Here is a 15,184-nt window from a genome sequence, read left to right as displayed (position 1 = left end):
CGCCCTCCCGGGCCTCTCTCCGCCGGCGGCCACCCGGACCCCCGGCCGCTCGGCGGGCCCGGGAGGGGAGGGGCGCGGCGCCCCCCGCCCGCCATGTGCCGGCCGCGCCGGCGGGGGCGGGGCCGGCGGCCCCTCCCCGCGCCCCGTACCGGCCCCGGCCCCGGCGGCGGAAAGTGCTGATTCAGCCCCCGCCCCCCGCCCGCGGCGCCGGTACCTGAGGCTGTGTACCAGCTGCCGGCGTGGCTGGCCTCCCGGCAGAGCACCCGGTTGGACATCTTGGTGCCGGAGCCGCCTATGGTGTTCGGGGGAGGCGGTGGGGGACGGGCCCGGCCGCGGCGGCGGCGCTGCTCCCCCTCCTCCCCCGGCACGGCCCGGGCCCGGCGGGCGGAGGCGGCGCTGCCGGCGGCGCCTCCGGGCGGGCGGGCGGGCGGCGAGCGGGAGGGGGGCGCGCGGAGGCGGCGGGCGGGGCGGCGCGGGCCGGGTGCGCGTCGCCGGGCCGGGCCGCAGGCGGTGGCCCCGCGGCGGGGGGGCGCGGGGACAAAGCCCGAGGCCGCCGCCGCCAACTCCGCGCTGGCGGGTGGGGGGGCGCGAAGAGAAGGAGGCCGCGGCAGCGACTGGGTTTGGCCCGGCTCGGCTCCCGTGGACTAGGGGCCGCACAGGCGCCGCTCCCCCATTGGGCACGAAAGCAAAAGCCTCGCCGCCATTGGCCGCCCTCCCTCGCCGGTCCCGCCCACCGCTTTTGACAAGCCCGGAATGGAGCGGCGCCGCCTCGGGGGGGGAGGGGGGAGGGGCGGGGGCGGGGCTCGGAGGGAGAGTCCCCCTCGGATTGGCCGGCCGCGTTGCCGTGGCGATCGCTTCTGCCCCCGCTGATTGGCGGGGCTGTGTCTCCGTGGTGGCAGGGAAGATTACGAGCGCGGGTCAGATGAGGGGAGGCCGGGCCGGGGGGGGGGCTGAGGGGGAGCCCCGCCCCGCCCCGCGCCCCCCCCCAGCCCCGGGTGGCGGTTGCCCTCACGCGGCGCCGCCGTTGGGGGCGCGCGGCCGCCGCGCCCCCTCCGCGCCCCCCGCCCCTCCGCCTTGGCGGGCCAGGCAGCGGCTGCGGGGCGCGGGAGCGCCGGCGGCTGCCGGAGCCCCCCTCGCAGGCCGGGGCGGGAGGTGAGGGCGGGCGGTGTTTGGGGAGCCAAGCGGCGCTGCCTGCCGGTGCCTGGGGCTGCCCCCTTCCTGTGAGGAGAACGCGGTGTAGCCTCCGCTGCCTCCGCTGCTTTCCCCATCCCCGGAACGGGCGGTGGGAGCAGTTGGGATTTTGAGGGCTGGAGGGACAGAGGATCGTTTCCCAAAGGCAGCAGCTTCGGGCTGAGAGAACGGGGGATTTGCTGGGCTGACGCCCCTTGTTTCTGAGCGAGCACGGTTCCTTTCCTACGCCGCCCTGCCCCTACCGTTACGTCTTTGGTACCGCGGCACGCAGCGAGGGCTGTGGGAGTACATCTGTGTAGAAGTCGCCAATTCTTCTCGGCTTAATCCTTCCCCACCTCTTTATTTTTTTTTTTTTTTTATTAGCTTGGTGAATGGACTGCTGCCATGGAGACATCAAGCATAGCTCAAAATAGCTAATAAGGCAGAACTGGAAGGGGGATTATGGCCAGTACAGAAGGGGGGAAGGGAAAAAGCAATTTTAGCCACTGACGTGTGAGATGCAACCAGGAGAGAGGGAAGCCACAACAGGAGAGATCAGGGGCTGCAGCCATTAAGGTATTAAGGCCGACTGATGCTTTGTGATGTGGAAAATATACGGGCCAGCTCAGGAAATAACATTCTCCTTCTCCCCCTTATGTCATTTTACTCTTCGAAAAGTCCTCCAGCCAGTTATAAATGCATGCAAAATACAGAGCTTTTGTTATTTTTTTTAAACAGTAAAACAAAGGAAATGGGGGGGACAAAGGCATTGTTTGCAGTTTGTCTTGAAGATCAAAAAGGCTCGTGCTGCAGAGAAATGGCTGATGTAATTTTTATCAATGAGGAGCCTCCTCTGCACCTATGACACTGGCCTCCCAATGCAGCTGAGAGGCAATAAAGGACTGGAGTCTCCAATTAATAATATTTGAAGTAGGTTGTTGTGAGGAAATGGGGCCTGACTATCCCAGCAAATGTCTTAACATTTCATGTAGCCTTCACTGCTCTATCTATCCTTACAGTATGCCGCTGTTATTTTACAAATAGTGTGTTGAAAAAGGTTAATGTGGATTATAACTGCTGCCTAGACTGGAAGAACTATCATGTCTGACTGCTTTAACATAAAACTATATTGGCAGTTGTGATACCCATTTATAACTCTCAAATCTTTTACATAAACTTCAGTACTGGGAATAGTTCCTGAACTGACTACTAATCCCACAATAAAGTTAACTAAATGCAGCAGAGGATAAATTTTACTCCATAAATGTTGTGATTATATACTTAGAAAAAAGGCCATGCCAGCATATAGTTCAAGTTTTTGATGCACCATTGTCCCACGATCCACCAAGAACAGTTAGAGAAGGCTGCTAGGAGGAACATCCTAGGGGAACTGAAGGTTAAGATAATTTTTAATTATCTGGTATTCCTTTCTACCATTTAGAGGAAGAGCCTTCATCTCCTCTAAGCACTTCCCCTCCAACAAAAATAAAATATAAGAACTTCCAAGTGGTAATCTAGACAGTTTAATGAGTAAAAACATTTTATACGTATTTTCTTCTGGGTTTACTACCTTTCTTTATGTAGTGTTTTTTTCCTCTTCAGCTTGCCTTTTAAAATGTCTTAAATATATTTGTTGTTGTTGTTGTTGCTGCATACCTCTTGGGCTGGATCCCTTTTCTCCTTGTGCTTCCTTTTTAAGTTTCCTTCTCCCTTAACCTTTCTTTCCTCGTGTGTAGTTTTTTCTCACCTAGATTAGGTGTAGGTTAGGATGAAGTTTTTACTTTATGTAACGTGAATATGGTACCTCTACAGATGCAGAGGAACCACTGCAGCTCAGTGTTAGCAGGTCATAGAAAGCACAGGCCTTTTTACTAATCCTTAGATTGTGGCACATGCCACCAACACCATGGCAGCCTGTTTTCTGGTGAATCTCTGTCCTTCTCTGTTACCCACTAGCACTCTCAATCCAGATCCCAATGAAGCTGGAGGACATCCTCCTCAGTTTCTGCCTGTTCCTGCCAAAGCCTGTCATCCATAGTACTAGAGCAGGAATTTCTGCTGTTTCCACTGGCAAGGGTGACAGTGGGATTTTTTTCTTTGTTCCCTACCATAGGTGGACATGTTATCACTGAGCAGTGTTCAGTGATTTGTGGGTTCCTCTTTTTAAACTTCTAACTACACTTCCTGATCATGGACTGTTTCTTTGTTTAAGGGCTGGTGATGCGCTCCCTCAATACCACATAACGTAAATGAAAGAGGCAGAAACAGAAAAGCAGGCAGCTCTTCAGTTAAATAGAAGATGGTGGTGCTGGGCTTCCCGGTGCTCAGGACATGGAGGTATGGAAGTCTTCTAGCCACAGGCTGAGAAACTGGGCTCAGCTTTCCCTGAATGCTGTGAAGCATGCATTAAGTTGGCAGATCGTCCTGCCTTGTCTGTAACTCTTCCGAACACTGTTTGTACGGGGAGAAGTAACAGGAGCACTTACCTATCCAGGGCTGTATTTCAGTCATTTTCCCCTGAGGTGCAGGGGATCGTTGACACAATGCATGGACAATCCCCCAAGTCAGCATAGCCTTGAAGCACAGACCACTGCTACACACGTATGTCTGCTGGCAGTTTGTTCCTTACCTGGAACAAAAGCATGAAGGCAGACTGTGGCAAGAGCGACTTGCCAGTTACTGTGCCCTTAACATGCAGGGTTTTCCTTGAGTTACATCCTGTGCCCAGCTCGGGTGGTACATGTCTTCAGCTGGCCCAGCTTTCAAGGTCTGTTGCTTTCTCAGTTTTTGCTCTCGTTGTCCTCTTGCACATGGTTTATTTTACCTTCTTTCCTATCATGCTTGCCACATTGTCCACTTCCTGTCTCCTCCCTTCTCAGGAAGCTGTTCACTGCCACTGTTATTCTAGGTTTTTCTCTTTACAAACTGTCATTCGCCATCTGAGGAACCTGCTGCTCCTAGCAGTCCTTCCTTCTGCTGTTAAAAGCAGGCCCCACCAAACTTCATAGCCCTTACAAAGGAAATATCTTCGCTTCCTGTATAACGTAGTAGCATCTGAGATGGTATCAGTGGGTAATTATCCATCTTGTAAATACCTCAATGTACACCAGAGAAAAAAGAAGGCCACGTGCTCTGCAGGAGATACTTCTCGACCATCCAGCAGCCTTTTATCAATTTAGGCTTCTCTGAGAAAACTGTTTTATTATGCACAATTGCAAAGCAAACTTTGGAGAAGAGAGATAAAGGCACCTTGGGAAGAAGAACATGACACACTCCTAGTCAGTGTTGCACTAGCACTGCTGTAAACTGCCCGGTAGTTATTCACACAGCATTTACATTTTAAGTCTTCACTTAAAACTGTATTTGATTAGTGAACATTAGCAGAAGCGGTACTGGTACTTTTTTAATCATGGTAAAATGCTTCTTTCTGTAACAGCTGGTATTCTGTACTTCTGTGATCTAGGCTATGTAGTCACTCTTAAAATTAATTCTGACTATGAAATAGAATAGGGAACACAAGCTAAGGCTTGGCTAAGAATAATTTGTTACGTAATTAGTACAATGATAAGAATAAATCAAAACCTATATTCTATCAAGCATGGTAGGCATAGGCATTCTTCTCATGTGTTTCCTTTCCAACCTACTGGTTTCAACTGCTTCTATCTTTCAGAACTTTTCAGATTTTTCATTTGTTTGAAAGCAGCTGGTTTATTTCTAGAAAGTCTGATGGGGAGAGAGAAGTTCTTTTGATCAGACTGCATTTACAATAGCAACAGCACTTCAGAAAATAAAATGGATAGCTCAAAGACCCATACTGATTTTGGAGAAAGTCCTTGATAAATCGGAGATGCAAAAAAAAAAAAAAAAATCTGGCAAGTCTAACTGTATTTTTAGGGGGTAACAGGCTTCAGAATGTGAGGATGTAGAACCCTTTGATCAGAATTGCTTTTAGTGAGAAATCCTTTCTTCTGTCACTGTCCCCTTCAAGGTAAAAGATAATGTTCTCGGTGGCAGCATTTAAAAAGGCAGACTTCAAAATACTGCATATGAGTCATATGTAATTCTTTCACAGTTACTGAATAGTAACTTCTGGATATTGGATCTAAAATAGTCATCTTGGAAGTTGTGCTGTGGTGTTAGCCAGATATTCCCTTTTATTTTCTGCTTCATTTTACTGCCCTTTGGAGCATATACTGACTCAGTTACCTAGGGTAGTGTGGAGAAAACTGAAATTGTTCAAGAATCAAGAGATAATGTCTTTCAGCTACTTAGCAGTGGCCTGTCATGCACGTAAAGTTGCCACTTTCATTTATTTCTTCAAGCTTTTATTCTACATCTGTTAATAACTTGTAGCCCCTTACATCTATGCTCCATTTTATTGATGAATTTCTCATTTTTATAACTGTAAAATCACTTGGTTTTTAATTTGTACTTCAAAATTTAATACATTTCTCTTGAAGCCCTCAGAACTGGTGTTCCCTGTGGAAAAATAGTACTTCTTTCCTTCTGGATTAAATTGGGATAGCAAGCATCTGTCAAGTCTCTTCACAGAATTTTCATTGTTTTGCAGTGGGGAGAGTTTAAAACAAGTAAAAGTTTTGAAAATTTGGACTTTATCATTACTTCCCTAACTTTGAGAACTGGATTATTCAGATATGATCTGATTATTCAGATAGTAACTTGCTGTCTTCTTCCCCTTGCAGAGTATTCTCTATGCAGCAGGTCCTAATTGGTGAAGCCAATTTAACAAGTAAAGGAATATGGTTGCACTTTTCCTGTTGACTTCTCATACCCTTGCAAGAATCACTAGAATTTATTTTTTAGAGCTGGTGAGTTCACTGCCGCTAGTAACATTTCAACTTATTTTCTTGGAGGGAGCTGCCCAGAAAAGCTGCTGTAGTAAATCTTCTAACATAATTTATTTCTTTATTCTCTTGAACTAGCCTAGATGGGAAGACAACAGCAGGTGACACTGTGTACCGAATGGTGGCACCAACAGCTGAGTAGGTGGCATGCTGCTGGCAAGGACGGCTCACCTTAAGACTGGTACTCATACTTTGAGATTCTAGGTTGCCGCAAGAGCTGTCAGAAACCCAGCGTGTTTACAAGCTTTTGTGCAGCTGCTTAGAGGGTGTTACTGTAAGCTGAGAAATCTGATTGTATTCTGAATTCAGGCATGGTGATATATTACAGGAAAATTGCTCTATCTAGGGAAGATTAATAGTTGAGCTGCTTCTTTTTGTATGGTCTTGCACAAATTCTCAACATAGAAATTGGGGATCAGCATAGATTTTTTTTTTTCCACACGTGCAACAATTCTTACAATCTTGCAATGTTGTCACCTATGGATGAAACCTCAGAATGCTGCTTTAGCAATAAAAATAGCAGTACCAAGACTTTATGGTGTCTCCTTGTCTTCACTTAAATGTTATTATTCATTCCAGAAAGTCAAAACACTGTTGCTAAAATCCTTTCAGTGTCTTTTTTAAGTGTCAGTGTTTGATGGAGACTGGTTCACCACAGTACAATAGAATTAGTAATCTCATTCCACAATTTTTATACTTTTTCCAAAATAGAGCTTTTTAGGCTTGGTTTTGGGTTTGCAGGTTTCTTTCAATTTTTTTTGTTCCCCAATCTTTTTGCTCTTGGACTACATTAATTCAATGCTTCCCTCTTAGCATATTAAGAAATATGTAAAATATTGAGAGCCTTCCTACTAGGAGTAACAGCCAGATCTCATTTCAGGCCCTGCAAGTTAGCAGACAATTGAGAAGTTAATTTTTTTCCTCTGAAGGATCTATCTTCTCGCCACTCTTACACCCATGTATCTAAGCTATTAAAGAAGAAAAGCTATGTTAAAACAAGTTAAAACAAAAAAATCTTCGGATTACCCTAGGGGAGTCATCTAGATGTCAGAGAACTAAGGGAAAAATACTATTTGTGCCGTTGGCCACCTAATATACTGTAAATACAGTATATATCTTTTAAGTCATCACAGTAACAAGTCAAATGAGAGTCCCAAGTCTCTTTTTTTGTGAATTTATGCATAATTACAAAAAAACCACAGCCTTTAACGTCACACAGAAAAAAACTCTAACCCTTGCAGCAAAGAATTTAATTTACATGGTTTTAACTGCTTGCTATGTTAAAACTATAGCTAAGAAACACAGAATGGAGATGGGAATGGTATAGATGGCAATATTGAAGTTTATTTGAATAAAAACTTCGGATTTTGGTTAATTGAGCAACTGTTGGAAGCGAAGTTTACCATTTCTGTGACAGTCAAACAAATGATGGTCATTCTCCTGGTCTATTAAAAACTGGGCTATGCTTAGTCTGGATTCCAGTATCCAGTGCTAGGGAACAACATTGATTATGCTCCTTGTTATGAGTTTCAGTAAACAAAACTAGGAATTATGAGGGCTGTGCCTAGTCCCTGCACCCATTGCCAATAACCTAGCGAGCCGGTTCTCCAGCTACAATACTCATATTTTCAGAGCTTTCCTAGTATTTTTTCACAACATATTGTTTACTGTCTTAATTCCAGCTTTTTCTTCTGATCCCCAGTCTTCTGTTGAGCTTCTTATATTGTACCCTGAGGTCTGTGGCCTTTACCCCTACTGAGATTACAGGAAAAATAAACAAAGGGTCAGAAAAAGATCTTAAGAATGGGAAAAAAACAAAAGAAAAAGAGGTATTAGTAAACCCAAGGAAAAAAAACTAACAGAATACTTGGTATTTTACTGGGTAAATTAGGATTGTCTTGGACATTAGGAAAAGGTTCTTCAATGAGCGGGCAGTCAGTCACTGGAACAGGCTCCCCAGGGAAGAGGTCATGACACCAGGCCTGCCAGAGTTCAAGGAGCACCTGGATGATGCTCTAAGTTTTAGGTAATCCCGTGAGAAGCAGGGAGTTGGACTTGATGATCCTTGTGGGTCTATTCCAACTTGAGATATTCTATGATTCTATCTTTGACAGAGAAAGAATGCTCCAACTAGGGGCAGCAGTATAGAGAACTGAATTACAGGACCTTTGTAAGTCCCTTCAAACTTTATTCTGTGTTTCGGTTAAATCCAGCACACCAGTCACAGGAGATCAATGACAAATGCTGAACAGCACACCTCATTAATGTAAATACCTGAAACGTTGGACACTGCCTGCAGGTGATCTGTTCAGCTGCTGAATCTAATTGTTTGTTTTAACTAAACCCATTTCCTGGTGTTCTGAAGCAAGTTCTCTCCTCTCTACTTAACTAATACTTCCTCAAAATAAATGCTAACTGCTGTTAACTTGTTTGCTTTCTGTTTAGGCATGTTGCACATGGAGGGTGCTATATAAAATCAAAGTAAGCGATATACATTATCACCTATGTGATTCCCGTAATAAACTTTTCCCCTTTGTTTCACGCGTTCAGGTGATGTAGCACCATGGAATTATTCAGACTTTCATCCAGCAGTGCAGTTTCCGTACTTTATTTTGAAAGTCTCTTAATAGCTAGTTTAAAACAAGTGAACAAATTAAAAGTAAAGTGTTCTTTATTAAATAACTCAAAAGGTAAAGCAAATTGTGCGATTAAGAAAGACAACATCATCGTTCCAAAGGATTTTTACAGCAGAAAATGAATTGCGGCAAATGAGCATTTCAGTCTAGCAGCCAAATTGTCCTCATTTTTATGGAGTTAATTTCGGTCCTCAAATTGTGACTTGTTTTTTAAAAGATATGCTGCTAGAAATTCAATGGGATTTGGCGGTCTGTAAAGAAAAAAGTAAATCAAAAGCAATTATTTTTTGTTATGGGAAATTAGGTAGCTGAAGAACTAATCACCTTCCCTTAAAAGCAACATAACTCCTCCCAAACACTTATAAGCATTGATTTAGGGATGACCAACTACCTAGAGTTACCCTGTAAATTTCCCGTTTATGTCTGATGAGGAAAGTTTTTAATAAGGAGTCTTAGTCACCCTTGGTTCAATGTAACTAAATTGCTAGAACAGTTACATACCTAGAACTAGGGTATAGTCTGAAAGCATAAATACTGTATGTACATTATGGGAAGTTACATGCATTTGCCTATTTCTTTAACTCATGCTATATAAAGTAAAAGTTAATCTCAGTGCTTTCTTGCTTCATTTTCTTCAAATGGCTATTGTGTAGCTTTGTGCAACTGGCAACTGAAACAAATGCAACAAAACGTCAACAAAAATTTCACGTTTGAGAAGAGCTGTAACTTGCAAGTAGTCAATAATAAACCCTTTTGATCACTGGCCTTCGTCTGTACGGTTTTTTTAAAAAGCTCTTCCAGCTACATTGCATGAATCCTGCTAATCTGGATTCTGTCTGCAGAATAAATGACAAGCTTACTTATGCCACACTGGGTCAGACCAAAGGTCTGGCAGCGAGCAAATACCCCTGTAAAGAACATAAAAATAAAATGGAAGAAGTGCACAGAGATACTTCTCTGGACCATCTTTTTGGCTTCTAAGCATGTACCAGCTTTCTGAGCTAGCGCCTTTAATAGTCCTGGGTGGATTCCTCTACAACTTTGACCAGCTGCCCCTTGAGCCCAAATAAAACGTTGATGTCCTCAACCTGAGGCAAATAATTAATAGCTTAATTACGTGACCTGTGAAGGATCACCTCCTTTTTGTTCATTATGAATTTGCTACCTGCTTCGCTTAATTTGATTACTGTATCAGAAGAGATAATAAACAATCCATCCCAATTCATCATTTCTATGCTATTCGTGATTTCACAGATTCCTAATATATTCTCTCACAGAAGTCTCCTTTCTAGGTATCATCTCTTCAGTCACTCCATATACAGATAGCATTCCATACTTCTGACCACCTTGTCACTCTTCTTACTTTTTGACATTCTACCAGCATACAGGGGAATTGGAATGACACACAGTATTAAAAATACAAGAACATTATAAATGTAAATAATGACATTATGCTTTTTTTTACCCCTTCAATTTCTAAGTCCTACCATTCAGAATTTTTGATTGAGCAATGCACTGACATATACATTTAACAGTTTAAAGATATTTTTCCACAAGGGTAATTGTCAACTCAGAATCTATCACTGTCACTAGCATTAGGGTATTTATTACCCTCCTAGGTGCATCATTTTCTGTGTATTTGTATTCAATCTTTAACTTTTTGTCATAGTTTCAATTTTTCATAGCAGTCTTCCATAGTTTCACATGGAGTTTGTGAAGTTCCTGTGCAATTATTTACGATCGATCAACTTAAAAAAACCCCAAACAGAAAACAAAACATGAAAAACCCCAACCTATTCTGTAAAACTCAGTATCATTAACAAATTTTGTCAGCTGCTTCTTCACGTTGTTATAAATGATCCTTTCCAGGATTCTAGTGTTGAGCTCATTTCACCGTGAACATTCACCATTTACTTCTGCTCTGTCTTCTATCTTCCAATCAGTTCATCGTCCATATAAAGGCTTTTTCTTTAATCCCACAGCAACTAACTCTCTTTAAAAGCTTTTAGTGAATGACTGGGCCAGAAACCTTTTGGAAATTTAAACACACTGCATCATCTGGATGCCTCTTCACGTGTGCTCGCTGACTCCCTTCAGTGAGCTCCAAGAGACTTACAAGAGACCTGACAAAAGTGGCGTTGACTCCTCCCAAATATGTCATTTATCTATATGCTCACTATCCTGGATGATAATTTCTACTGAATTCCAGGCATAGTCATCAGATGTACTGCGCTGTTTCCTGAACATCTCTATATTCCTTAGAAAAATAAATTAGCATCCATTAGTTACTTTCTGGTTCAATTTTAAGGAGACTATACAGCAGAGCTGGTAGTTCAGCTTCTTCACCCGAGATTTTAATATGCTCAACTGAATAGCCAGTTTGACCGTGGCAGTTTGATACTTAGGTTTCTTTCCTGTATGTTCCCCAGCCTCTTCTGTCAATGTTCCCACTTCACTTCTGTGATGAGTCCCCATAAAGAACAGCTCCTTCCATAGTGACCAAAGATTAAAGAAAAAAAAAGTTTGTCTGTCACACAAGTATCCAGCCTGTTAAGGGTGGGGTATCCACCTCAGCCTGTGTTTTACATTCAGTCTGCAGCTGAACTCCCCCAGATGTCAGCTGAAGATCTGCACGCTGCTCAGGCGTACACCCGGGGTGTACCTGCCTAGGTGCTCTTTTGCCTAATAAGCTGTCTGTACAACAACGCAGTTCAAAGTTACAACTCCTTTTGAGGTTAAGATGCTGTTGATGGTTGTTCTGGCTGTAGGTACCACGATGCGATTATGTTCATCCGTACCAGCTTTTGATAACGTTGTTTTGGCAAAACTGAGAAATGGTTACATGCAGTACGACTCACCAATAGTTCGGATACACCAAAAGGCTAGAAATCAATTTGGATAAGATGAACAACTGTCTGCTATTATTGAATACCCTTCTACATTGACTGATAAGAGATTTTGGGCACCTTGACAGCATAATCTTTACTCAAAGGATAAACTATCAGTTTGCTTCTTACTGTGTGGACAGTGCAGGGTCAGCCTCATCCTTTAGAAAGTGTTTTAATCTCCAACAAAGATGCACGTCAGGCCCGATTTGTCTGTCTGTCTTTCTTTTAAATGGCAAGCAGAACTCTCTAATTCCACGCTACAAAAATGTTGTTCAAAACTAGAACAACTTCTTGCCTTGGTTCTATAAGGTGAATTATGTGATAAAATTAATAAAAAACCACATTTTTCCCCCCCAAACCTTTGCAGTAGCGTACCTCATTGGGAGATCACAAATTCAATAAGTAACTCTTATCGCACCATATGCGCCTAAGTGAGGAACACGTCCTGCATGGTCAATCACAGTAATTCATAGGTTCATAAACCTGTTGTAATGACTTTCTTACAACTAGCAAACCAGCAAAACCACGTCTGGTGTGCGAGGTCTGAAAAGGTGACACGCCACCCGAGTTTGAGACCTGCTTTTTTCCTAAGAAGAGAAGAAACACTGAGGCATCTTACCTCTCTTTTGCAAGAACAGCAAGTCCCTGTAGCAAGATAGGTACGACTGTCTGATCCAAGTAGGCACGTGTGGGTAACGACTGAAGATCCACCTTCTGCTTTGATGTTTTCTCTGCATTTATTTTCTCATTTTCTACTATCCTCTGAAGTAGAAAAAAAAGTGAATGAACATTGGTAATAGCAGCCACATCTACTTTGAAGTGTGAGTGCAAACAAAGTACCCATCTCTCTGCAATTCACTGGCAATAACTTCTTTACATCAAGAAAATTTAAGTGTGTATTTTTCCTTGCACAAAAACCTAATCCAGAGGAGTCTTCTGTTAAATTCTTATGTTTTGGGGAAAAAATATTAGGAAGTCCTAAGTTTTCTAAAACAGAAGACACTCAATCTCTATCATTTTTATTTCTGCTTTTGCATTCACAGATTTAAATGCTACACCACTGAGACAGGAATGACTACTAACAAGACTGGTCTCAATTAAATGCATGTGCTTCTAACACAAAATGCTAAAAGCACAAGAATTTCAGGTGAAGTCTGACAAAGGGCACTCTGTTAAAGTCGAGCACTTTGAGACCGTGCTCTATTCAAGTATAGATGGACACTTTAAAGAAAACATATGCAAAATGCTTCCAGGTGCCTTTTGGTCAAAAAGTGCTGAATCATCTTACACCATTAACTGTAGTTAAAAAAGGATACCCTACCACTGCCAGCAAACCAAACGTATTCAACGCAACATACACAAACCTATCGATACGGGAGCAAGGTATCCAACGTGTTACGGTTCTGTAGTGGAAGTTGAGGCATACAGACAAGCAGTTATCAGGGAGAGGAGACACAAAGGATGTTTAAGAAAAGTTTCTGCAAAAGCTCAGCATACAGTAGAAGCTTATAATGGAGGGAGACTGAAGGCATTTCTTGAATAAGGAACAGTAAATAAATGTCACAGAGTTATTGTGCTAACCCACATTGTTACCAACAGTGGAGAGAATGGATTGTGTCTACTCCTTCTCAGCATAAGTAATTAAAGATAGCTTGCATTATTCTGATCCAATATTTCTTTTGACAAGAATACAAAAAGAATCCCACCCTCTGATATTTCTGCAGAAATGCCATCAACTCCTCCTATACCCCTCCCTGTAACAAAAGTCTGGCTGGCTTTTTGTGGCATACTGTATTACATAGAGAAGTATAAAAGATAGCTATAGAATGGATAACGATCATAGGATACTTCCAAAAAACCCCACCTCATTAGAAGGTTCATTATTTACTTCAGTACCATTTAGTATAATGGAAGAAACAAAACAGAAAATGTATTAACAGCCAGCTATGCAAGGGACTGGTATCTCTTGGTTCAGTTTCCGTCTAACTTTCTCGGGAATGTTACATTTGCCGAAGTTAGACTCAAGACTCAACATTTTTCCCCATGATCATGAATGTGACTTCCACTGAACTTTACAGCAACAAAATTTTTGTTACCTCCACATTTTCAGTGAGGCCGTATTCAGAATGGGGATTTTCTGGGACCTGTAAAATAACACGTGGTCAGCAAAGTGAAAATGCTCCTTTATGCGTGTAGCATTACGCACATAAAACATTTCTTGCAATACCTGCGGCTGTCCCTCCATAATCTGTTCTGCCTCCATGATTTGAAAAGTGGAATTTGCTGGACGTAATCTTGGAAAGCAATAAAAAAATGGGTCAGCAGGCTGAGATGAAGACCAGCGAGCTAACTGATCTTGCCTCACTTGGTTACTAAGGCACAATTACTACAGAGCCAACAGAGTTGCTCTGCGCTCCCCCCCGCCAAACTTGTACGCGTTTTCCCCGCACACAGACTTGAGAAGTGTCTTCAGCTTCGCGTTAACTCCGCTGAAGGAAACGGCACCGAGATTAGAAAACACGGCATTCCTCATTCAAAACCGGAGTCCCCAGCGACGGCCCGCTCCCCTGCCCGGCCGGGAGCGCCCGCGGGAAGGCGGAGACACCCCCTCCCTTCCTTCTTTTCTTCCTTCTTTCCCCGCCCCGCACGCCTGCCCGCCGCCCCGCGTTACAGCGCCAGTGCCCCGGGACCCCCGCCGGCGGGGCCGGGCTGGGGCTGGGGCCGGCCCGGGACCCCGCCGCGCCGCGCCGCCCCGCCCCGCCCCGCCCCGCCGGCCAGGTGTGGGCGGCGGCGGGGGTGGCCCCGGCCATGCCCCAGCCGCCCCGCGGGGAAGAGGCGCCCCCCCCGCGCCGCTCTCACCCGCCGGTGGGCCCGGGGCGCGGCGGGGCACCGAGAGCCGCTCCACAGCAACCAGAGCCGCTGGCGGTGTCGTAAATTGTTTTGACGTAAGTGAAACGGTCGCGCTGGCGCTGCCGCCGCCGGCCCCCGGCGAACTGCGCCTGCGCAGAATGGGGCCCCGCCCACCCTCGGGCGCCGGCCTGAGGGGAGGGGGCAAAACAGACGGGAAGCTGGGGCGGCCGGTGGATGATGTCATCCCTGGGCGGGGCCTTCTCCCGCCTCAGCCCCCTCCCCATTGGCGGGTGGGCGCGCGGAGGCGGTTCGCTGGGCGGGGCGGGTGGCGCGGCGGTTCTTCAACCGTCAGAGAGGCGGGAAAGGGCAGCCTCGGCTGAGGGGGGCGGGCTGCCAGCGGCCGCCGGGCTGCCGTCAGGGGCCGGCCGGTCTCGGTCGGCGTTTGATAAGGTAGTCAGGATTACGCCAGGCGGCTCTGACTGAGACTTTTCGTTTCTTTAAGGTAATTTTCCTCACGGAAGCAGAAGCTTCGTCCTAATCTCTGCTAACCGTTTTGAGGTGTAGCCCGAGGAGCCTTGGTTAAGGCCAGCTGTGGGGGAGCAGGCAGGTGATTCCATTTGCAGATGCCCTGTCAGGACTAAAACTGGTGGGATGTTTCTGTTCTCCAAACAAGCCTTTGAAAAGCACTGGCCCTTGAAAGTTTTGTGGTACAGAAATCTACTGATAATCAATGCAGTTTGAAAATGCTGAAACTAATTTTGAACTGAAAAGGGGG

General features: G+C 45.1%; 2 protein-coding genes across 2 annotated transcripts in view; both read right to left on the bottom strand.

Moving 5' to 3' along the window:
* The window catches only part of MEMO1 (mediator of cell motility 1), a 28,216-nt gene extending 27,825 nt beyond the window's left edge, over nt 1-391 (bottom strand). Inside the window, exon 1 of the mRNA XM_082305349.1 lies at nt 215-391. Coding sequence (XP_082161475.1) covers nt 215-275 — 61 coding nt within the window. The 5' untranslated portion in view covers nt 276-391. The remainder of the gene's footprint in view (nt 1-214) is intronic.
* A 7,755-nt stretch (nt 392-8,146) lies between these two features.
* Nucleotides 8,147-14,541, bottom strand: DPY30 (dpy-30 histone methyltransferase complex regulatory subunit). Its single transcript, XM_082305350.1, has 5 exons — nt 14,419-14,541; nt 13,787-13,853; nt 13,656-13,703; nt 12,179-12,321; nt 8,147-8,922 (listed from the first exon to the last, which is right to left on the bottom strand). Exons 2-5 carry the CDS (start codon nt 13,820-13,822, stop codon nt 8,850-8,852), a joined length of 300 nt encoding a protein of 99 aa, XP_082161476.1. The 5' UTR covers nt 13,823-13,853; nt 14,419-14,541; the 3' UTR covers nt 8,147-8,849.
* Nucleotides 14,542-15,184: the final 643 nt, after the last annotated feature.

The sequence above is a fragment of the Platalea leucorodia genome (genome assembly GCF_965183815.1).
Source record: "Platalea leucorodia genome assembly, chromosome: 3".
Lineage (NCBI taxonomy): Eukaryota > Metazoa > Chordata > Aves > Pelecaniformes > Threskiornithidae > Platalea > Platalea leucorodia.
Note: the sequence above shows the minus strand (reverse complement) of the source record. Positions and strands in the feature narration are given on the sequence as shown.

What these genes read in the sequence shown, in the direction of transcription:
- DPY30 (XM_082305350.1), bottom strand. Translation starts at nt 13,822, where the DNA reads ATGGAGGCAGAACAGATTATGGAGGGACAGCCGCAG. An exon ending in TTATGGAGGGACAGCCGCAG is followed by an intron (nt 13,704 to 13,786) that starts GTATTGCAAGAA and finishes GTTATTTTACAG; the next exon opens with GTCCCAGAAAATCCCCATTC. An exon ending in GCTGTTCTTGCAAAAGAGAG is followed by an intron (nt 8,923 to 12,178) that starts GTAAGATGCCTC and finishes TTTTCTTTACAG; the next exon opens with ACCGCCAAATCCCATTGAAT.